The 23,599-nt window shown below is 42.3% G+C and overlaps 2 protein-coding genes across 4 annotated transcripts in view; one reads left to right on the top strand and one right to left on the bottom strand.

Moving 5' to 3' along the window:
- snx17 (sorting nexin 17) overlaps positions 1-23,599 on the top strand; it is a 111,792-nt gene that overhangs the window by 71,866 nt on the left and 16,327 nt on the right. For all 3 annotated transcript variants that reach the window (XM_059983088.1, XM_059983090.1, XM_059983089.1), the window contains exon 16: positions 7,578-7,695. In XM_059983088.1, the coding sequence (XP_059839071.1) occupies positions 7,578-7,684 (107 nt within the window). In that variant the 3' untranslated portion in view covers positions 7,685-7,695. The remainder of the gene's footprint in view (positions 1-7,577; positions 7,696-23,599) is intronic.
- The window catches only part of LOC132401167 (zinc finger protein 836-like), a 57,890-nt gene continuing 44,954 nt past the window's right edge, over positions 10,664-23,599 (bottom strand). The window contains exon 2 of the mRNA XM_059983085.1: positions 10,664-15,167. Coding sequence (XP_059839068.1) covers positions 11,602-15,167 — 3,566 coding nt within the window. The 3' untranslated portion in view covers positions 10,664-11,601. The remainder of the gene's footprint in view (positions 15,168-23,599) is intronic.

Below are 23,599 nucleotides of genomic sequence, written 5' to 3'. Positions count from 1 at the left end.
GAAAGGTTGGACAGGCTCAAATCGTATTCACAGGAGTTTAGGAAACTGAGGCACTTGTTGGTACTACACGAGGGATGTCAACAGGATGTTTCCTTCTGGAGAGGTATTTAGAATTGGGAAGTCACTTCCTGGGGGCAGGGGGGAAGAAACTTCATTTCCATCTATCTCAAGTGACTGGCCAGTTATTTTTCTTTTAAATATATTTTCCCTTAGTGGGTTACAAGAGTTCGCATACAGAGTGGTGAATGCAGTCTTTGAATTTATAGTCATAGAATCATAGACCACTACAGCATAGAAATAGGCCCTTCAGCCCATCTAGTCCATGCTGAATTAATCTGCCTAATCCCATCAATCTGCATCTGGACTATAGCCTTCCATCCATGTAGCTGTCCAAATTTTTGTTAAACATTGAAATTAAACCCACATCCACCACTTCTGCTGACACACTCTCATCACACTCTGAGTGAAGACCCCTCTCATTTATGGTAAGGCAGTTAAGTAGACTCACAGTCAGTAAGGGGCAGAAGCTGTCAGGGGTGGACAGGAGTACAGACTGGAGGGTGCAACCAGTTCACCATCATCGTCCTGAGCAGATTGAAGTGACTTAAGCGCCTACTTCCAATTTGTGTGTTTGTATGACACAAGTGCTAGTTTAAAGCAAAACCAGCAAGTAAAATCAACATCTTTAAAATGAAATGCAGTTTGAAATATTGAGAATCTAGGAATAGTGGAACTGAATCAATTTAAGAGAATTTCTGACTTAGGCTTGAAAATTACAGAGTGAACTGTGAGTGACATGGGAGCAGAATTAGGCCATTTGTCCCATCGAGTCTGCTCCGCCATTCCATCATTGCTGATTTATTATCCCTCTCAACCCCATTCTCCTGACTTCTCCCATAACCTTTGACACCATGACTAATCAAGAAACTATCAACTTCTGCTTTAAATATACCAAATGACTTGGCATCCACAACCATCTGTGCAAATGAATTCCACAAATTCACCACCCTCTGGCTGAAGAAATTCGTCTTCACTTCTGTTTTAAATGGATGTCCCTCTATTGTGAGGTCCTTTCCACGTCCACTCTATCTAGGCCGTTCAGTATTCAATAGGTTTCAATAAGATCGCAATGGGTTTCAATGAGGTACATTACAAAAACATACAACTTGCTGCTGTTTGTAGTTCCTTTGTGATCTGAATAAATTTATGATGATCAACTAAATTGTTTTGTTAATATAAGCAAAGTGTTCTTAAATTAGAAAAGAATATTCATTTTAATTTTAAATATAAGAATTTTAACAGCAGTTATGTAAAAAAAACACTATTTTTGCCAGATGGCGGACATTTTTTGCAGGATTTGCTTGAGAACCACAGGCAAGGATAAATATCTCCTCACATGCATCTTCCATTACGATTGTGTTTAGCTGTAGTAAGGTTTTGTGAGTGAAACTGTGCCTGTGATGAAGTTTAAAAAATATTGAGCAGTATCACATACAAAATGCTGGAGCAACTCTGCAGGCCAGGCAACCTCTGTGGAAAAGAGTAAATAGTCGACATTTCAGGCCGAGACCCTTCATCTGGACTGGAGAAAAAATTGAGAAGTCAGAGCAGGAGGTGGGATGGAGAAGCAGAATTTACAATATTCCGATCGGTTTTAAATCTCCACCAATACCACCCAAGTTGTTGAGCATTTCTGTTGTATTGAATGTTGATTATTAAAAGGAAATTTTATTGAGATATACTAAATTATAAGGGGTATAGATGCAAGCAGGCTTTTTCCACTGAGGTTGGGTGGGGTCGTGGGTTAAGGGCAAAAAGTGAAAAGTTTAAGGCGAACATAGGGGAAACTTCTTCACTCCGAGGACTGTGAGAATGTGGAATTGTGTGTGTGAGTTCGATTTCAACATTTAAGCGAAGTTTGGATAGGTACATGGATCACAGGTGTATGTATGGCTATCATCCCTGTGCAGGTTGACGGGAGTAGAAAGGTATGGAATGAACCAGATGGGCCAAAGGGCCTGCTTCTCTGCCCTACTTTCTATGACTGTATGTGAAGTTCAAGTTTGTTTTGGATAGGCTGGGTGAGTGGGCAGATACCGTTTAATGTGACTAAGTGTGAGGTTATCCACTTTGGGAGTAACAACAGGAAGGCAGATTATTATCTGAATGGTGTAGAGTTAGGTAAGGGAAAAATACAAAGAGAGCTAGGAGTCCTTGTTCATCAGTCACTGAAGGTGAATGAGCAAGTGCAGCAGGCAGTGAAGAAGGCTAATGGAATGTTGGCCTTTATTACAAAGGGAATTGCGTACAAGAGCAAGGAAATCCTCTTGCATTTGTAGAGCCCTGGTGAGACCACATCTGGATTATTGTGTACAGTTTTGGTCTCTAGGGTTAAGGAAAGACATAGTGGCTGTAGAGGAAGTGCAGCGTAGATTCACAAGGTTAATTCCTGGGATGTCTGGACTGTCTTATGCAGAGAAGTTAGAGAGACTGGGCTTGTACATGCTGGAATTAAGGAGATTGAGAGGGGATCTGATTGAAACATGTAAGATTATTAAGGGATTGGACAAGATAGAGGCAGGAAATATGTTCCAGATTCTGGGAGAGTCCAGTACCAGAGGGAATGGTTTGAGAATAGGGGGTAGGTCATTTAGGACAGAGTTAAGGAAAAACTTCTTCTCCCAGAGAGTTGTGGGGGTCTAGAATGCACTGCCTCAGCAGGTAGTGGAGGCCAATTCTCTGGATGCTTTCAAGAAGGAACTAGATAGGTATCTTATGAATAGGGGAATCAAGGGATATGGGGACAAGGCAGGAACTGGGTATTGATAGTAGTTGATCAGCCATGATCTCAAAATGGTGGTGCAGGCTCGAAGGGCCGAATGGTCTACTTCTGCACCTATTGTCTATCACCCATACACAAGAATACAAACCAAACGAAACAGCATTCCTCTGGGGCCAAGTTGCGAAACACAGAAACAGTCACACACAGCACATAGAATTACGAAAGTAGAAAAAAATAGGTATATAAAAAATAAAATAGCGCAGAATGTTGAATGGCATGGCCTGTAGATTGATGGTGCATGGGATGTTGCCCTGGAGCCATGTTTCTGCAAGAACAAATCCACAACAGTTTCTCATTGCCTGTAAAGCAGTAGCAGGTAAATGCAATCCATGTAATCTCCTACCAAGCAAACGCTGAAGGGCAGTACCACCAGGAGGGGCTGGCCCTCAAACTAGCATGGAATCCAGTGGCACAAAGCCAGTTCTGGCATCTCCTTCCCTGGTACAACCCCGAGGCACAAGGGCCTGCCTGGTCTGCGGAACAACTGAGGCTACGCAGCTCGAGCAGTTTCCCCAGTTCCAAGAAACCACCATCGATAGAAAAACAGGACTTATTGGTATTTACAGATGCAAAAGTATGTTAATAGGATGGTTAAAATGTAACCAAGGCAAGTACATGTCTGACAGAGCTATTTAGAAAAGCATATAATTCAGACAATGGTAGTAGAATCATTTCAAGCGTGTATAAGGGCTTGTCAAATCTTAAAACACATTCAACTTCATACATTAAAACAAAATGGGAGGAGGGATCTGAGGAAGAACGGAAAATAATATGGAGGTATCATTGGAAGTGTACCAGTCCACAGAAATGGAGAGAGTTCAGGTGGGAAAACTTGATATTTTATTACACCCTCTCAGAAATCCCATTATGATAGTAACATCCCTGTTTGCTGGAGAAGTTGTGGAAATCAAAAAGCAAACCATTATCATATTTTCTGGGAATGCCCCATTATCAAAGACCGTTGGAGTGGGATACATAATGCCTTACGAGACATCTTTAAATGTGAAATACCCTTAGAGAGTAAGACCATATATTTTAGGTATATACCTCAAGAATGGTTGAAAAGAGATAAATATTTAATGAATATACTGCTGGTGGCTGGTAAGAAGGCCCTTACCAGGAAATGGTTAGCACAGAAGAGCCCAACTTTAAATACATGGATGGAAATTACAATGGACATTTACAAAATGGAGAAGATAATAGCATCTGTTAATCATAAGTTGGAACAATTTGATTCATACTGGGGAAAATAGTTTAACTACATAACACCTCATGGACCTGATTTTATTCTCACAAATCAATATGTTGTAAAAAAAATCACTCCCTACTTGTACACTTTTCTTATTTCAATTGTTCTTTCTCCCCTCTCCTTTCTATAAGTGTACACCTCAGATAATTATTATGTGGAGATTTGTGACAAATATGATATGATTACAGTATCTGGTTGGCGCGTGGCCTAGTGGGCAAGGCATCAGACTAGTAACCTGAAGGTCACTGGTTTGAGCCTCAGCTGAGGCAGCGTGTTTGTGTCCTTGAGCAAGGCACATAACAACACCGCTCTGCGATGACACCGGTGCCAAGCAGCTTGGGTCCTAGCGCCCTTCTCTTGGACAACATCGGTGGCGTGCAGAAGGGAAGGCCTGCAGCTTGGGCAACTGCCAATCTCCCATACAACCCTGCCCAGGCCTGCGCCCTGGAAAGTCCAGGCGCAGATCCATGGTCTCTCGAGACTTACGAATGCCACCACCATAGTATCTGAAACTCATCTTATGGAAATGTTTGTTTGATGATAAATTTCAATAAAAAATAAATTACAAAAAAAAGAAACCACCATTGAACTGCAGTGGTAACACCACCTTTCTCTGCCAGACTGAGTAACTCCAGCACTGCATTTTGTGTAAAATGAGACACCACTGTAGAAAGAGACCTGTGACTGTATATAATCAGTTCTCTCAGAACCCGTGATTGTGACGCTGGTGCTCTCAGTTAGAAAACCTGTTGCAGTGTACAACTCTGCAGCTGACCAGGTTGACCACATGCTAACATTGGACACATCTGTATCCAGAAGAACACACAAAATTGTGGAGGAACTCAACAGGTCAGGCAGCATATATGCAGCAGTATAAATAGTTGATGTTTTAGGTGAGACCCTGCCTCCCTCACTCTCCTTCTCCCTCACCTAGTTTCACTTATCACCATCCAGCTAGAACTCCTTCAATTCTTCACCCCCCCCCCCCCCCCATCCACTTCTTGGTCTGGCTTCTGCCCCTTTCTTTCCAGTCCTGACGAAGGGTCTTCGCCCGAAATGTTGATCATTATTCCCCTCCATAGATGCTGCCTGACCTGCTGACTTCTTCCAGCATTTTGCGTGTGTTGTTCCAGACTCCCAGCATCTCATGTGTTCTAGGTAGGAAGAAATGTTAGAAAGGTTAGTGCCTATTAGATGGTAATATGCATCCCTAGAGCCTTAAATAATGTATCACTGGAAGTTAATGGGAGGATATTGTTGGGCTTTTGAAGGAGTTATTTTCCCAAGGCAAGGCTCCTGAAGACAAGAGGATAACTTGTGATTTCTCCTTGTTCAGAGAGGGCAGGATGGATAACCCTGAGAACTGCAGGCCAGTGAGCCTTACACCAGTGACAGGATTTACCTTCACTTCGACAGGCAGGGAATGAAGCCAGCACCGTTTTATGCTGGCGATCATGTCAGGAGATGTGGTTTAGACAGGCCTCGGGAAAGCTTTTGACACAAGAGATCCAAGGTATTTATTTATTTAGAGCAGGGGTTCCCAACCTTTTATGCCATGGACCACAGTCCGTGGTCACCAGGTCGGAAACCCTTGCATGGACACTTGAGGCAGCGACTCACTGATTTAACCCCAGCCTCATACAATGACAATTAACCTACTAACCAGTAGTTCTCTGGACTGTGTGAGGAGAGCAAAACATATACATGAGAAGGACTGTACAAACCTGGAATTGGATGCTGCGAACGTAACAGCACAGTACGAAACAATGTACCACCATAGCACCCAGACTGTTGGCAAACTGCACCCAAAATCGGCTCAGTGACGGGAGGCAGAGGGTGTTACACACCTCCAGCCTAAAGAACAGGCGGCGCACTGCAGGGATTGACGCTGCCCATCATATACGACAGTGAAGTAGGTCGTCTGATTAGAATGTTTGCTGATGACACAATAGTTCAAGTTCCCGGGGGGGGGGGGGGGGGGGGTGGCGGTCAACATCTCCGAGGATTTGCCAGTGACAGTGGCTACACTTCATTAGGTGTTTGAGGAGATTTGGTATTTCAGCAAAGGCACTCACAACTTTCTACAGATGTACCGTGGAGAGCATTCTGACTGGTTGCATCAGCATCTGGTATGGAGGGGCCACAGCACAGCACTGGAAAAAGTTACAAGGTCAGCCAGCTCCAGCATGGACTCCCCGGCATCGAGCATCCCTTCAAAAGGCGATGCCTCAAAAAGGCAGCATATGTCATTGAGGACCCCCACCACCTAGGACATGCCCTCTTCTCATTGCTACTACAGTAGCTCACACAAAATGCTAGAGGAACTCAGCAGGTCAGGCAGCATCAATGAAAATTAATAAACAGTCGATGCTGACTTTGGCACTGGAGAGACCTGACCTGGAGAATTGAGAGCAGTTTTGGGCCCCTTATTTAAGAAAGATGTGCTGAGAGGGTTTGGAGAAGGTTCTTGAAAATGAAAGGGTTATCGGATGAGCAGTGATATAAGGTTCTGGGCCTGTAGGTGCTGGAATTTAGAGGAAGGAGAAAGGATCTCAGTGAAACCTACCTAATGTTGAAAGGCCTAGATAGTGAATGTGAAGAGAATGTTTCCTTTGGTGGGGGAATTAAAATATTAAAACCAAGTCTGTTCTATGAACTGGAAAGGCTTAACAATATAAATTGTGTATTTTTGCTTTATTGATCTCTGTAATGTGTGTGTGTTGCAACCTGGGAACTTTTCAATTGTTAAATTTATAGGTTGCACTCATCTTCATTCTAGCTGCAAATTTGCACAATAAGGGGTTCCTCTACTTGGGCAGTGAAGGATTTAAAGGCATGATATCACTTGTTTCCTCAACACAATGAAATTTGAATGGAGACATTAATCATCAAGCTGAGATTTGATTGAGGTGTACAAAATCATGAGGGGTATAGATGGGGTAAATTTTCCAGGCTTTTTCCACTGAGGTTGGATGAGACTAGAGGTAGAGGTCATTTTTAAAGGGGAGCATGAGGGGAAGCTTGAGTGTATGGAATGAGCTGCCAGTGGATGAGGGGTATGGAGGACTATGGTGCTGGTTGAGGGTGATTGGAGTTGGCTGATTAATAGATTGGCATGAACTAGATGGGCAGAAGGATCTGTTTCTGCGCTGCAATGCTCTGTAACTATTGAATCTGTCAATAGATCTGTTTTAGTGGCATTCACTTCCATCACTACTCCCCTTTGCTTTCTGTATCCATGGATAGGACTTCACCAGAAAGAATCCTCCCTGATCACTGTCCTTCCTCTTGCTGAATTATCTGCACTTTTGATTCATTTAAGCTCTTGATTAATAACTCCAAAGTGAATTAAATCAGTTTCCCCCAAATCCTCGAATTTCATTGCACAAAAATGGCCCTTTTTGACCTAAGTTCTCTGATGAGCCATTTCTGTGCTATACAACTTGTAAAATTTAACTAATTTATTTTTATTTATATTTTATTTAGAGATACGGCGCAGAATAGGCCCCAAATGGCCGGACAAGCCACATCACCCAGCAACCTGCATATTTAACCCTAGCCTAACCACAGGACAATTTGCAATGACCAATTAACCTACTAACTGGTAAGTCTTGAAACCGTCGCGGTCACAGGTAAGTGGAAGGAAACGCACACGGTCATGGGGAGAATGTACAAACACCTTGCAGAAGACAACAGAACTGAACCCTAAAGTCTGACAAACTGAGCTGTAATAGTATCGTGCTAACCACTACACTACTGTGGCGCCCCCTAATGACAATAATCACGGCCAGAAATATGGTTTTTGCAACTGCATTAATTTATCTATCCAGGTTTATAACCATTTGGAAATAAAAGCAAGAGTAGCACTTGGTACAAATATTGTTTGAGAGCTTTAAGTTCAATTGCCTTGTGAAGAAATTTGGTTTCCAAAACTGTGATCTGCAGTATCTATAATCTGTTTTGCTTGGCACGTCCAATAAAAGCCCAAGTTAACTAAAAGAAAATGTAGTTATCTTTCTTTTTAATAAAAAGACTAATTATGAAAAGGTCTCGGCCCTCTTTATTCCTTTCCATTGATGTGCCTGAACAGCTGAGATCCCCCAGCAGTTTGTGTGTATTATTATGAATGCGATTATATGTTGCCTATTTTCCTTCCTGGGTACTTCCCGCATTTTGCAAAGTAATCACAATCAGTAACATAGTTGTAGGTTTCAATGAGGAAAAAAATATTTTGCTAAGTTTGACAGTCTCAGTATGTATCAGTGAAATGTCGATGGAAGCTAACTCAAAGGAAGGGCAAAACTGGACAGAGAGAACAACAATCTATTTCTTTCAGAGTTACAGGAAGTAAAAAGTGGCATTAAGATTTCATGTTGAATAACATTTGTAAAATTATTAAATAAGATTCTTGGTGAGTGGACAAATGAAACTTTACAGCCACCAATGCAATCATCAGCCTCTTCCCCTCCACCATCAGACTTCTGAATATTGAACCCAAGGACGCTACCTCATTGTTTTGCTCTCTTTTTGCATTACTTATTTAACTTAATTTTAATATATATTTCTTACTGTATTTTATAATTTTTTTATGTACTGCTGCCGCAAAACAACAAATTTCATGACACATGCCAGTGATATTAAACCTGACTCTGATTAACTGCCTAAAGCAGTATTTTGCTAACTTTTGATGTATTCAACCAGTGCTTCCAAATTATTTCAAATTTCATTTTTTTTTAAATAGTTTGTTATTCAAGCCTGTGTGTTGATACTGCTGAGACGACAGGCCATAGATCTTCAGCACATGGCTTGATCATACTACTGATGAGACGTTACAGTAGTTGCCTTTTCTATTTAGAGTTGGGGTGCAGATCAGACCCTTCAGGAGCTTCAAGCTACACTGCACAGAAACCTCAGCCTAATCACAAGACAATTTACAACGGCCAATTAATCTACTATCCCGTACGTCTTTGGACTGTGGAATCCGAAGCACCCGGCAAAAACCAACGTGTTCCTGGGGAGAACGTACAAGGCAGTACCAGAATTGAACTCTGAACCCCAGAACATCCCAAACTGTAACATTGTCACGCAAAGCACTGCGCTAGTGTGGCACCCACTTAACACCGAGTAGAGTTAATCATGTAGAAAATAAGATTGTATTCCCTTTTAAGAAAGGTATGCAAGTTGTGGTCCCCGAGGGATAATTCCAAAAGCAAAGAGCTTGTCACATGTGAGGGAAGTAAGTTTATTCATTCATTGCTTTGATATCCAAACATTGTTGACATTGCCATTTTTACTGACCCTTGAGCCTATGGTGACCTTCACTGACCCATGATGAACTGGAGTCTATTTGCATTTCCTCACCACCATCTCAAAACAAGGACAGACCGATTAGGATCCAACCTTGATTTGACAAATTTGAAAATTCTGGAACCGTTCACAGGCCACGTAGTCTCTCGAAAGTAATAACTCGTTAAGTCAAGTCGATGTGACCCAGATCTGACGTATGTAGATTTGACAAGTGGTGAGAGTGACACAGGCCATTTGTACTCTTCTAGTATCAAACCAGCTCTTCACCTTTGCCTTGGATACACTGGCTCCAAATCTACATGGTTGGCAAGTTTGGACCGAGCTTGCTTCAACACTCAACTGGGAAAATGAAATCCTAACTCTGCCATGCACGGTCCCAAGCCCGACTGCAAAAGGAGGAGGGTTGGGCATGGAGCTAGCAACCCCTTCCCATAAAAACCTGGAGATACAAAAATGCTAAAAGACCTCACCCCTGGGAGAAGAAGGATTTTCGATGGGCTACACTTGGAAAGACCGAAAGCGTGGTCCAGGACAGCAGACTGTGATGAGCTGCTCTCAGCAGCCTATGCCTCCGTTGGAGTGATGGGCTTAAGAAAAAGAAGCCCAAATAAAATCTTGCCCTTATAGATCCAGTTGACACACTGTCCATGTTGAGAGTGCTATGGAGATATACCATACCTGAGGTATTTACACATATCCAGTTACAAAGTGGGTGACTGGGAAGTTTTGAACACATTACCCGAAAATGACATTAAGTACCTGTAGTTGCCAGAGAACTTATTTAGTTTATTCCAAGACCATTCAAACCTAAAATGTAACTTGCTTCCAGTTTAACAGTCACCTTGCTTTCTGCAATGTTACAGAAACCAAGTTTGGAGTTTCAGATCTGCAGAGCACATCATTTCCCACAATGGTGGGATGTTGCACATCACAGTGATATTCCACTGTAGAGAAACTGCACTACAACTAGACCAAGCAGGTTTTCTGGTCTCATTCTCTGAAATAGATCTCCCACTTCTGGTGAACTCAGAATGAAACTAGAGTTGTTCAAGTTCTATTAAGACCAAGGCTGGATTCACTTTTAGGGAATTAAATCCACACTGGCTAATTCAGGGGCTCCCAACCTTTTGTATGCCATTGACCATTGTATGCCATTAATCAAGGGGCTCATGGGCCTCAGGTTGGCAACCCCCAGGGATAATTGGTTATATTTGTAATTGACAGGGAAGTTTTAAAGGAAATATCAATGACACAATCAGAACAGATCAAGTGGATCAACAAACTTATAATATGTTGTTTGGTAGGGTAACAGATTGAGATGAAATTCAGAAACATATAATAATGAATTCTCTCTGATTATTACTAAATATATAAATTATCCAAAAAAAAATCACAACCCATGCTTTAGTATTTAATGTAATTGAACACAGCTCAAATTTAAACTAAATCAACGACCCCAGTGTAAAGCTACTGTAGGATTCCTGGGAAACCAAAACAAAAAGGCTCAGCCCCACAAGGAAGTGAAATTCATGGACAGCTTTGTCTACATAGCTGTTCAGCGATCACTGCTAGATTACGCATCTGCAGTAACTCTTACCTGCTAACGTACATTCAGTTGGTTATTTACCTGTTAATGCCTATTTACATCATCTTAAACTTAAAGCAATGATGTGGATGGAAAAAAAAGAATCAGCTTCCCTCCTGGACCCATTTGCCCAATTTTAACAATAGTATGAATGCTATTATATTTTTTTCTTGTTTCAATATAACCAATCACTGAGTGAAATTCTTCCTCATTGAGCAACTTAAGTTTGATAGTTCACCGAAAGTTTGGCCTCTGATTTTCACCTTCTTAATTGGAATTTACCAAAAAGCAAAACAGGTGTATACCCCAAAGAGACCTTCTGGGAAAACTCCACTCTTATGTTCCAACAGAACTTACGTTCACAAATGTATTTTTAAGATTTACAGTGATTTCAAGTATCGTTGTAAAGCTCTCCCCAATGTTCGTTTATCCCTATTGAGGCCCATTAGCCTCTGTAACTGCTCGCACTGAAGAGGTGTGAATGCCGGCACATGTCCCATCACTGGGATAAGTGACAGGTTCTACATCAGCGCTCTAAGATTATGAATGCTGCCCATCGCAAGCAATCTAACTTGTTGAACCGTGGGCTCTTTGACCTTTCCGACACAAGATTTCCCTTTATTCTACAGCTGGACTTTGACTTGAGTGAACCCTGGCGTGTCGTTTGAGGTTAGTCATGGAAGCACATGAATAGTTGCACTGCTCACACTGGAAGGTTTCGCTCTGGAGGTGGTTCCTCATGTGTCGCTTCAGATTGCCCATCTGGGCAGAGACGTAGTTACACTGTGAACATTTATACGGCCTCTTATAGTTGTGTATGTTCATGTGTCTTATGAGGTTGCTCTGATACTGAGAGGCAAAGCTACACAACTTGCAAGTGAAGACTTTCTGCTCTTTGCCAGTGCTATTTTCACTCTCCCCCTCCTGCTTTATCACTGCACTCGCCTCGTGACTCTGCTTGTGGAGCTTTAGGGCCTCTCTGCTCTCACACACAAGCTTGCACTGGGGGCACTGGAAGGGCTTCTTTCCTGTGTGTGTTTGAAGGTGCCGCTTAACGTTGACCATCTGGGTGGAAGCATAATCGCACTGAGTGCACTTAAAGGGTTTTTCTCCTCTGTGACTCCTGATGTGTCTGTTGAGGTTTCCCAGCTCGGTACTTTTGTAATAGCACTGAGAGCATTTATATTGTCTCTTCCATTTCAAATTTCTACAGCTGGGCCGCTTGTCATCACTTTCAAGGTGTTCTTCCTGCGAGCAGGGATCATCTTCGCTCTCCGTTTTTATGTCCTTTTGGAAAAGTTCAAACGTATTGGATGAGGAGGGATTAGTTTGGTCAGACGCTTGCTTGATATGGGTCTGTAAGTGCCTCTTCAAGTTTGCAAAGTTAATTGAAGCATAGCTGCACTTCTTACATTTATATGGTTTTATACCCAAGTGAATCTGGATGTGACGCTTGAAATTCCCACTTTGCTTGGTGCTGTAGTTGCAATGAGAACACTGGTATTCACTATTGCTAGTGCTGAGAGTTTTCATGTGTGTTTTCATATGCATTATGAAATGGTTAGGGTACTGGGTGACAAAATTGCACGACTTACAAGAGAAAATGTTTTCACTCTCTTTACCTGTGTGTACCTCAGCGGAAGGGGTCTGGGGATCATTGCGTTCAGAGTCCATGTTGTGTGTTTTAATGTGCCTCATTAGGTCATCTGGGTACTGGGTAATGAAGTCACACAGGTTGCAAGAGAAATCTTTCGGGGCAGTTTCAGTCTTGCTTTCCTCCTGGTGCTGCGGTGCCACTTCATCGTCCAGGTGACTCTGTAAGTGTGCTTTCCAGCTCGTCGCACTGCTGCTACAGTAAGTGCACCGGTCACACTTGAAGGGCTTTATATCTGGGCCATTCCTCTGGGCACCCTCCACCTTCTCGGCCACGTCCGCATGAGTTTTCACGTGCCTCGCAAGGATACTGGGGTACCGCGCCTTAAAATCGCACAGCTCACAAGGAAAGGATTTCTCGGATTTTGCCAGACTGCTGCCTTCGCCCGGCGAGGCCTTCTCCACGTGCGTTTGTCTGTGCCGTTTCAGATTCTCCATTCGGCTGCAGGTGTAACTACACTCGTCACACTGGAAGGGCTTCTCCCCGGTGTGGATCAGTATGTGCCGTTTGAGGTTACCCTGTTGTACTGTGGCATACGAACAATAGTGACACTTGTATGGCTTTTCTGCGTTGTGAGTTTTCATGTGCCTCATGAGATGACCCGGATACTCTGAGACAAAACTGCACAGCTTACAGGCATAAAGCTCCTGAGGCTTCTCACTCCCCTCCCACGTCAGTGATTCTTTCTTGATGTGACCCTCCTTATGGTCCCTGAGCTCCTCCGCGCTGGCACACGTACAGTAGCAGATGCCGCACTTGAAGGACTTGGGCCGCGTGTGCGTTAACAGGTGCCGCTTGAGGTTTCCAGACTGGTGAGACGCGTATTCGCACTGGTCGCACTTGAAGGGTTTTTCTCCCAGGTGAATGCGCAGGTGTCTCTGGAGATTCCCCGACAAGGACGACACGTAATTACAGTACGTACATTTATAAGGCTTCTTTTCCCCGCTTCCGCTGCTCGTTGTGTGCTCTTGTTGATGTTGCTTAAGCTCCGTCATGTTACCACAGACACAGTCACACAAGCGGCACTTGAGTGACCTTTTGTGCATATGAGTTTGTCTGTGCCTCTTGAGGTGCCCAGACTGGTAGGTTGCATAGTCACACTGGTCACACTTAAAGGGTTTCTCTCCAAGATGAATTCTTGTGTGCCTTTGGAGATTCCCCAGCAATAACGATGTGTAATCACAATACGAACACTTGTAAGGCTTTTTGTCCCCGGCGCCCACTTCGGCCGGCTCAGATGGGACTGGATCACTCGTACTCTGCTCACTCACTGGAGGTTTCACCTCATCCAGTGAGAGCTTGACCTTAACGTGAATCTGCTTGTGCTGCCTCAAATCCACTGCGTTACCGCAGATGTAGCCGCAGTGCCGGCAGCTGAGCATCTTCTCACGCGTGTGTGTCAGCAGGTGGCGTTTAAGGTTCCCCATCTGACAAGAGGAGTAACTGCACTTGTCACACTTAAAGGGCTTTTCCCCCAGGTGGATACGCGTGTGTCGCTGCAGGTTCCCCAGCAGCGGCGAGGCGTAGCTACAGTACAAACATTTATAAGGCTTCTCCTCACTACTTTCCTTCACCTCGACTGTGTCTGCTTGTGGATTGTCCATTGACCCTTTGTCATCTTTGTGGTTTTGCTTGTGCCTCATTAAATCAGCCATACTTTCTCCTTCGTACTCACACTGGCCGCATTTGAAGCACTTCTTCCTCGAGTGCGTCAGCATGTGTCGTTTGAGATTACCCATCTGGACGGAAGCATAGTCACACTGGTTACAGATGAAGGACTTCTTCTGGGTATGGATTAGCTTGTGCCGTTTCAGGTTCCCTGACTGGCCGGTTGCATAGTAACACTGGTCGCACTTGAAGGGCTTCTCTCCTAGGTGAATGCGGATATGGCGCTGTAGATTCCCCATTAGTGATGATGTGTAGTTGCAATACGAGCAATTGTAAAATTTCTTCTCACTTCCTACGGCAGCAGAGGTATTACCCGTTTCCGAGGGCACAGGTTCCCTCGAAACTGTGCCGTCCTTCATTTCTGTTGAAGGCTGGCTCGCGTGCCGAGCTGGGGTTATCATATGATCGCAGGCGACGTGACAGCCAGTGCACTCGACTGGCCTTCTCTGGGACTGGTCAGGCTCTTCGACACACCGTGAAGCCTTCTGGCCTTCGTGAATCAGGAAATGATGCTTCAATTTGTCTGCCTGCTTAGCTGTGTAACTGCAGTACGAACATTTGTACAGTTCCTCACCACCCGGTACTTTGGTTTGGCTGAGACTTTCACAGTACAAGGAAGATTCCTCAAGACTACAGTCCTCTTCCAGTGCAACTTCCATGCTGGCTTCCAGATGACACTGACTGACAAAGCCGTTCGTCTGGGGAAAGGGGGCATCACGACTGTCCCGGGAATCGTTGGGTGGCCTGGCAGTAGATTCAGCTTGGGCAGCCGTCCGGAAATCCTTTTCAACCTTGAGTCTTTTGCAGCTTGGGGGAAAATCACCATTGTCGCCCGCATCAGCAAACTCCAAACCACCAGAACCTACAAACAGAAACCAATAGAAACAATTTACCAGATGCTGCCAGCCAGCAAACACAAACAAGATTCGGCATATGCTTCAAAACCAATACTTCAAATACATTTTAAAACAGATTCACTTTCAAGGCCTCTGCAACTCATGTTCTCAGCAGTATTTATTTTTAGTTTTTTTTAAATTTGCACAATTTGTTTTGCTTTGCACATTGGCTCTTTGTCAGCCTTTATTTATGAAGAGCTTTTCAAAAATTCCATTGTAATTTATTTTCCTGTAAATGCCTGCAAGAAAATGAATCTCAAGGTAGTATATAAAACCACAAGACATCGGAGCAAACTGGGCCATTCAGCCCATCTAGTCAGCCCTGCCATTCCATCATGGCTGATTCATCATCCATCTCAACCCCATTATATGGGGACACACACACAATTTGATAATAAATTTACTTTGATTTTGCCATTCTGTTAGTGGAGCTGGAAGTTAAGGTGAGCAGCGATCACAAAGTAGAACATCTTATACATCAGCAGAGCACTGGGATTTTTTCCCAAATTCTGACTCTTGAAAGGCTTACCAGTATGTCTGGTTTTAAGCAGTGCATTAAACAAACTGAACTCACACAAATACTGATTAAAGAAAATGTAATTGATAAGCTGTACAGAAAAGTAAAACATGTCATGCCATATCAAAAGATTGTTCTCTCTCATTCAATTTGAATTCAAACAAGAGGGAGAGAATTGGAAAAAAACTTTCATTCTGTACCCCAACAAACTGAAGTTGATTTGTTTAAAAGTACTTTTATTCTAAAAGTTGAAAGATCATTCCTAATGGCCAGTAATAATAATTAATAACAACCAGAATTTTAATTATGGAGAACTTTTCATACAGATGATGCAGTTCAAAGTGCTTTACAATGGAATGAAGTACAAATATAAAAATAAAATAAAAAACATGAAAACAAAAGATAAAAAGCTGTTTGTTACAAGCAAGGTTAAATAAATGGGTTTTTGAGTAGGTGTTTAAATTTATCAAGTGAGTCCGCATTCCTTATAGTTTTAAGTATTGAATCCCACAGTTTAGGAGCACAGTTCAAAAAAAGCTGACCTGCCAAATACCTTTTGAAGGAGGTTGTTTAAATTTAAGAGACTGTTGGAAGAAGATCTGAGAGGTCGAGTAGCATTATAAAACGAAAGCAATTCTGTGATGAACGCCAGTCCCAGATCATAAAGATCTTTAAAAACAAGAGAACTTTAAAATCAATTCTCAAAGGTACAGGATACAGTAGGAGTGATATTAGAGCTTTCAAACTCAGAATACTTGATATAATTCTTCACTAACATGTGAATTCACCATCTAGTCAACAGAGCAATTTTGGTAGACTGCTGTGTTCAGATGCCATGTTACTGGCATTTCCAGTATACCATCTGGCAAACAGTTAAGGCAAGGGCGAGCCTGTCCATTAGCAAACATTGCATCATTCCCAGGATCATACGGTTAACTGAGCAGGCCAGTGATTACTAAGCAATGTTCTACATTCACTGGACCACAGCCAAGCAGAAATTGAAGTGACTGCTGCTGCCGTGTTACCAGAGGAAGATCAGATTGAAACATCAGTGCTGACAGAACAGTGAGCATTGTTGAATAGAAATCAAATTATATCCACACAGCTCTTTAATGTGTGAAGCATAATAAAAGGCATTCACTTGCAGTGTGCAAATAAAAGGGAGGTTTTAGTTGTGCAACTTAGATGCTAGTCAGATCCCTTTTTTTACGAGTTAATGATCTTCTTTGAGTATGTGTACAAATGATGTGTTCACAAGACATAGCAGCAGAATTAGGCCATTCAGCCCATCCAGTCTGCTCCACCATTCCATCATGGCCGATTTATTCTCCCTCTCAACCCCATTCTTCTGCCTCCTCCCCATAACCTTTAAGGCCGTGACTAATAAGACTCCATCACCTCCACTTATACCCAGTGACTTGGCCTTCTCAGCCATCTGTGGCAGACCTTAGCTCACCAGGAACTGAATTTCTGCGAATAAGTTTTAAAAGGGGGGGGGGAATGACTACGGGTTCACCACATACAAATTAATAGAGGCAATAAGAAAGTATAAGTTGGATAACTTTGAATGGCTCTCATCCAGAAGTTTACTGAGCTCTACACAGTTTACCGAAAAGGACACTGACACGCACAGTATTGGTTGTAGCACTTAGCGCATTGCCTTGCAGTGCCAGCAACCTGGGATTCAATTACCGCCTATCTGTAGGGAGTTTGTATGTTCTCCCCATGACCGCGTGGGTTTTCTCCAGGTACTTCAGTTTCTTCCCACAGTACAAAAGTGTACCGGTTAGGTCAATTGATCACATGGGTGTAATCAGGCGGCATGGGTTCGTTGGGCCAGAAGTGCATGTACCCGCGTTGTACCTCTAAATAAATAAATGCCACGAAGTACAGGGTACATCAGTTTTCTTTGAGCCAGGTAGGATGGCAAGAAAGACCAAGTTACGGAGAACTGATAGATAAAACAAAAGACTCATTTTCCTTCTCAGTTTTCTAAAAATTCCTGGGTAAGATGCAATATTTCTTGAAATGATAGTTCTGCAGAGTTAAATATAAAACTGTAAAAATAATTCTGCCGCAGCAAAGTCTAGCTGTTCGGATCATAGCTGCAATCTACTCAGATTCTTAAAGCAACACTACTTCAAGTTAGCACAAGAATTCAGTCAAGCACACTTTCTTGGACAATTATATTGCTTGAAAAAGTTTAATTTTAATAAGATCCTCTGATACAAGCAAGGAACAAAAGCTAAATTGAGCTTCAGTCACTGGAAGTAATGCTACTCTGCTGAAATTTATCTTCTCTGCTTAAACAGTACAATTATTGTGCAAATGCCAAGTAGTGCAGTAATTCTACTTGAAGTGGATTTAGGCCCAGAGTACTGAAGAACTTAAGCCAAGATTGAAAAGTTTATTTACCTTGAGCACTCAAATATGTGGATTTGTAAAAATCACTCCAGTTATAGAACAGCTATTACAGTCTCCAATTGATACAAAAAAATCTTCTAACACAAGGTCACAAAGTCCTTTCTTTTAGTTGTGTGCCAAAGACACTGAGCAAAACACTTGATATTAGGTATAAAATAAGGCTGAGTTTTGTTCCTCGCGTGACCTGAACTAGCATGATGTTGTTGATGTATGTAACTACTCAAAAACCCACCACACTTCACGAACTCAAACCCAGCACTACTGTTATTGCCTTATTAGCCACACGCCTCCAAGGATTGTCATCTAGTCATGGTGGACAGGCTTGTGAACTCCTGAGATTCTGACTGCGATGTCATCTGGAGCTTAGCTGCTGCTAAGGTCAAGGTGGAAGGTTCCAAACAAAGAGCGATCCAAACAAGACCTCCACAGTAGAGCTGGTGGAAGATGATACATCACAATGGAGCAAACGTGGAGGAAGGCTGCCGCGGTGAAAAGTCCCCAATCATCCTGCATTCCATGCCACTGGGCCCTGACCTGTCAAGGACCATGTGGTGGCTGCACGTGCATCAGCCTCCCCATGTTAAACAAGGTCATGCACGGGCATTCTTCATCAAGGGAATCCTCTCTAACACCCCAGAATATGTGGGTTCCAGATCAGTCTTGACATCTACCTGAGGTCTCACCAATAGACAACCCCCAAATGAGAACATTACACTCAACTCAAGGATCTCACTACTGTTAACGATAACAGTCCAATTAAAAGATACATAAACTTGGTCAAGTTCTTTTCGCCCCAGGATCAAGGTTTAACTTTATTCTCCATATACATTTACATGTATTAGGAATTTATTGTCGTGGGTTGGTCAGGCTATGACATGCAATAAAACAACACTCAACAATTGAACAACATGAACTTCATTCTGAATGCAATTTGTTTAATTTTACTGCTTGCACGATTTTTTGTTTCTGCACATTGTGTGGTTGACTTTTTTTTAAATGAGTTCTATTGGATTTCTTTGTTTTGTGGCTGCTTGTAAGAGATGTTATCTCAAGGTTGTATATAGTATACATATCTTGATAATAAATCTACCTTAAACTTCAAATGATAAGGAATCACATGAAAACAATGATTGAAGTATGGATATGGAATCAAGTATGCATAAATACAGATACTAGCATATATTTCAGATGTTAACAGCATTATAAAAAGTGGTTAAAGTGCAGTACCTTGCTGTGAAGCCTAGGGGAAGAAACTTTTTAAGATGCGTGAAGTTTTTGGTTTAACAGCCCTACAGCGCTTTCCAGAAGGGGGTTTTGGAAATGGCAATGGTAGAGGAATTATTACTTCAATAATTCTTACTAAATGATGGCCAAGTCCAATGTTCTAACATGTAGATCGTATAAAATATTTTAATTATCTTCAGCCAAACAAATCAGCATTCCTCTGTGGCCAAGGTGCAAAACACATTACCAACGGCACACAGCACAAATAGCACATATGATTACAATTTCAGAAAAATAGTCACAAAGGGTAAAAATATAGCACAAAGCCCCTCAGCTGTCCTGGTCCACCTTGTTTTTCTACCAGGTGAACACCAGAGGGCCATTGGGAGCTAAATTCCTGCACTCCAGCTGCTTATCATCATCTCTTTAAAGAACCATTATCATCAGCACATCATTAACATGTATAGTCAAATGTAATGGTGGTTAAATCCTCAGTTCAGATACTCTTCTGCAAGTCACTGAAATTATGGCCTGGCCTTTCTCAAACATTAGGTAGCTTTCTATCCCTAGTCCAAAGACACTCTCACTTGAAGATCATTAATTCAGCAAAGTTTGGACTTCAAGTGGTCACTCTTAAATCCATCACTTAAATTCCTTTTCAAGAATATATAACATTAAAGTACCCGAACCAGAAAGACAAAATATCATTTTAATTTTAGATTATTGCACAACAAAGATTATATATTAATCCTGGCAATGCTTTACAGTGCCATCTATAAGTTCAGGGTTCAATTCTCACTGCTGTCAGTGAAGAGTTTGTACATTTATTTATTTAGAGACACAATGTGGAATAGACACATTGGCCAGTAACCCAGCTATTTAACACTAGCCAAATCACAGGACAATTTACAATGACCAATTAACTTACTAACTGGTACAGTCGGCCCTCCTTATCCGCGAGGGATTGGTTTCGGGGCCCCTCGCAGATACCAAAATTCGTGGATGCTCAAGTCCCTACCTGTCTCAGTGCGGTGGATATTAAGAACCGGCGGCAGAGATCTGAATCCACAGTGTTTCTGTTTGCGAAAATAATCACGAACACAATTGAAAATAAAGTGGAAATAATAAAGTGATCGGAAAGAGGTGAAACGCCATCGGTCATTAGAAAAGCATTAAGCTACGTCGGTCAACAATCGGAACAATTTTAAAGGATAAAGTGAGAAAGGCTCTGCCCCGATGAAAGCTACAATTATTACTAAGCAACGCAGTGGTTTAATTATTGGGTTTTGGGTTTTTGATCCTCAACATCAACCCGGCATGGTGGAAAGCGCACTCGGGAGCAATCTGTCCCGAGTCCCGAGAACTTTCGTTCCCGAGCCCGGAGCTGAAACATATGCTCTTAAGTGTTTTATATGCATAAAAAGGTAAAATATATACTACATACTAAGACAAACGTTTGACTAACACACTAAATAATACCGATCTACCTACTCTGACTTACTTAGTAAGAGAAGTTCCAATTTTTTTTCGATCCCGATCCACGATAACCCAGGCACATCTTCCTGTATACTTTAAATCATCTCTAGATTACTTATAATACCTAATACAATATAAAGACTATGTAAAATAGTTATTATACTGCATTGTTTAGGGAATAATGACAAGAAAATAAAGTCTGTACATGCTCGAACAACAAGTGCTGGAAGAGCACTTCCGGGTTTTCACGATTGGTTGAATTCGCGCATGCGGAATTCGCAGATAAGGAGGGCCGAATGTATGTATTTGGACTGTGGGTAGAACCCAGAGCACTCAGAGGAAACCCATGAGGTCACAAGGGAGAATATACAAACTCCTTACAAATGGTGCCACAAATTAACCCCGAACTCCCATGCCCCAAGCTGCAGTAACATAGTGCTAACTGCTACACTACTGTGATGCCCCTCAAATGTTCTTTCAATGTCCACATGGGTTTCTTCCCACATTCCAGAGATGTACAGTTATGGTTAGTAAGTTGTGGACACACTATGTTGGCACTGGAAACATGGCAACTTTGGAGATTGCCCCCAGCAAAATTCTTGATGATTTGATTCAAATGACTCATTTCACTGTTTCGATGTGCATGTGTCAAATAAATCTGAACTTGAAAAAAATCTTTAACTGCAGGTGTTTGTGCTTTAATCGGAAGAACATCTGTAAATGAACTGAGTTTAAATGCAAAAATTACAAGGATATTCATCGCCAATGGTTAAAAAAAATCAAACTTTCTTAAAATAGTTAAATGTACTGAAAGATTCATTCTAAGCTTGGTTGCACTGTACCGATGTTTTAGCAGTTTGTTCAATCTTGAGAAATTTTATAGACCAATATAAAAATGGATGATATAGAAATTAAAGAAATTTTCTTCAAATACATATGGATATTGGAATGTAAATGAAAATTTAAAATTTGTACAAGACCTAAAGATCATTTAGTAGGAATACCATTGCACTGAACAAAATGGCTCTTAAACTGAGTCACACGGACAACTGGGAATTCTATTGAACTCAAAAACAATGGCCCGTTTGGACAATAATTAATGGCATTAGGAACTTGTGAACTGTGGAAGGAAAAGAATTTCAGGATGTATATTGTATACATTTCTCTGACATTAAATATACCTTTGAAACCCTTTGCAACACAGTCCACGGAGGTCGCTCTTGCATGACGATTATAATTTCCACCAAAAAAAATTCAGAGTATTGGTTACATAGACTTTATTTTCATTTATTTCATCATTTTGTGCAAATCCTCGCCAAGGACAGCATTTGTTCCCACCAAGATTCCAACAAGAAAGCACCTTAAACTGCTGCAACCCACATGGTGAAGATAGTCCTGCACTATTACTGAGGAGGCAGCAGATCAGAACCTAGATCCAGTGACATTTATGTCTTCACTGGCCACAGGAGTAGTACTATATGATTGGGTGGTGGCAAATGTTATCGCTTTGTTCAAGAAAAGCAAGAGGTATAATCCTGGGAATTATAGTCTTACGTCAGTGGAGGGCAAGTTTATATATTTATTTTTTATTTAGAGATACAGCACAGAACAGGCCCTTCCAGCCCATTGAGCTGAACCCCACCCCAGCAAATCATCTATTTAACCCTAGCCTAATCACAGGACAATTTACAATGACCAATTAACCTACTAACCTGTACGACTTTGGACTGAGAGAAAACTCAAGTGGTCACAGGAGGAACATCCAAACCCAAGGATGCTGGAATTGACCTCTGGGCTCCGAAACACCATGAGGTGGAATAGTATCGCGCTACACTGCCGTGGCTCTCAGGTGTTGGAGGAGAACCTTAGAGACAGGACTTATGAGCATTTGGCGAAGCCTAGTCTTTCTAGGGATAGTCAGACAAAGTGCTGGAGGAACTCAGCAGGCCAGCCAGTATCTATGAGAAAGGTACAGTCGACGTTTCGGGCAGAGAGCCTTTGGCAAGACTGGAGAAAAAAAGATGATTTTAAAAGGTGGGGGGAGGGGAGGGAGAAACACAATATGACAGGTGAAACTGGGAGGGGGAGGGATGAAGTAAAGTTTTGGGAAGTTGATAGGTGAAAGAGATACAGGGCTGGAAAAGGGGAATCTCAAAGAAGACAGAAGGCCATGGAAGAAAGAAATGGGAAGGGGGAGGGCAGAGGGAGGCGATGGGCAGGCAAGGAGATGAAGTAAGAGAGGGAAAAGGGGATGGGAAATCCTGAAAGGGGGGGGGGGGATTTACTGGAAGTTTGAGAAATGGATGTTCATGCCATCAGGTTGGAGGCTACCCATACAGAATATAAGGTGTTGTTCCTCCAACTTGAGTATGGCTTCATCCCAACAGTGGATGAGGCCATGGATGGACATATCGGAATGGGAATGGGAAGTGGAATTAAAATGGGTGGCTACTGGGAGATCCCACTTGTTCAGGTGGATGGAGCGAAGGTACTTGGTGAAGCAGTCTCTCCCAATCTACATTGGGTCTCACCGATGTACAGAAGGCCACACTGGGAACACTGGATACAACTAATAACCCCCAACAAACACAGGTAAAGTGTCAACATACCTGGAAGGACTGTTTGGGGCCCGAGTGGTAGTGAGGGAGGTGTAAGGAGCAAGAATATCACTTGTTCTGCTTGCAAGGGTAAGTGCCAAGAGGGAGATCAGTGGGGGGGGGGGGGGGGAACAAATGAACAAGGAGGTCGCGTAGGGAG

The sequence above is a fragment of the Hypanus sabinus genome, chromosome 10 (genome assembly GCF_030144855.1).
Source record: "Hypanus sabinus isolate sHypSab1 chromosome 10, sHypSab1.hap1, whole genome shotgun sequence".
In the NCBI taxonomy this organism is placed as follows: domain Eukaryota; kingdom Metazoa; phylum Chordata; class Chondrichthyes; order Myliobatiformes; family Dasyatidae; genus Hypanus; species Hypanus sabinus.
This window is presented reverse-complemented; position numbering and strand designations above follow the sequence as displayed.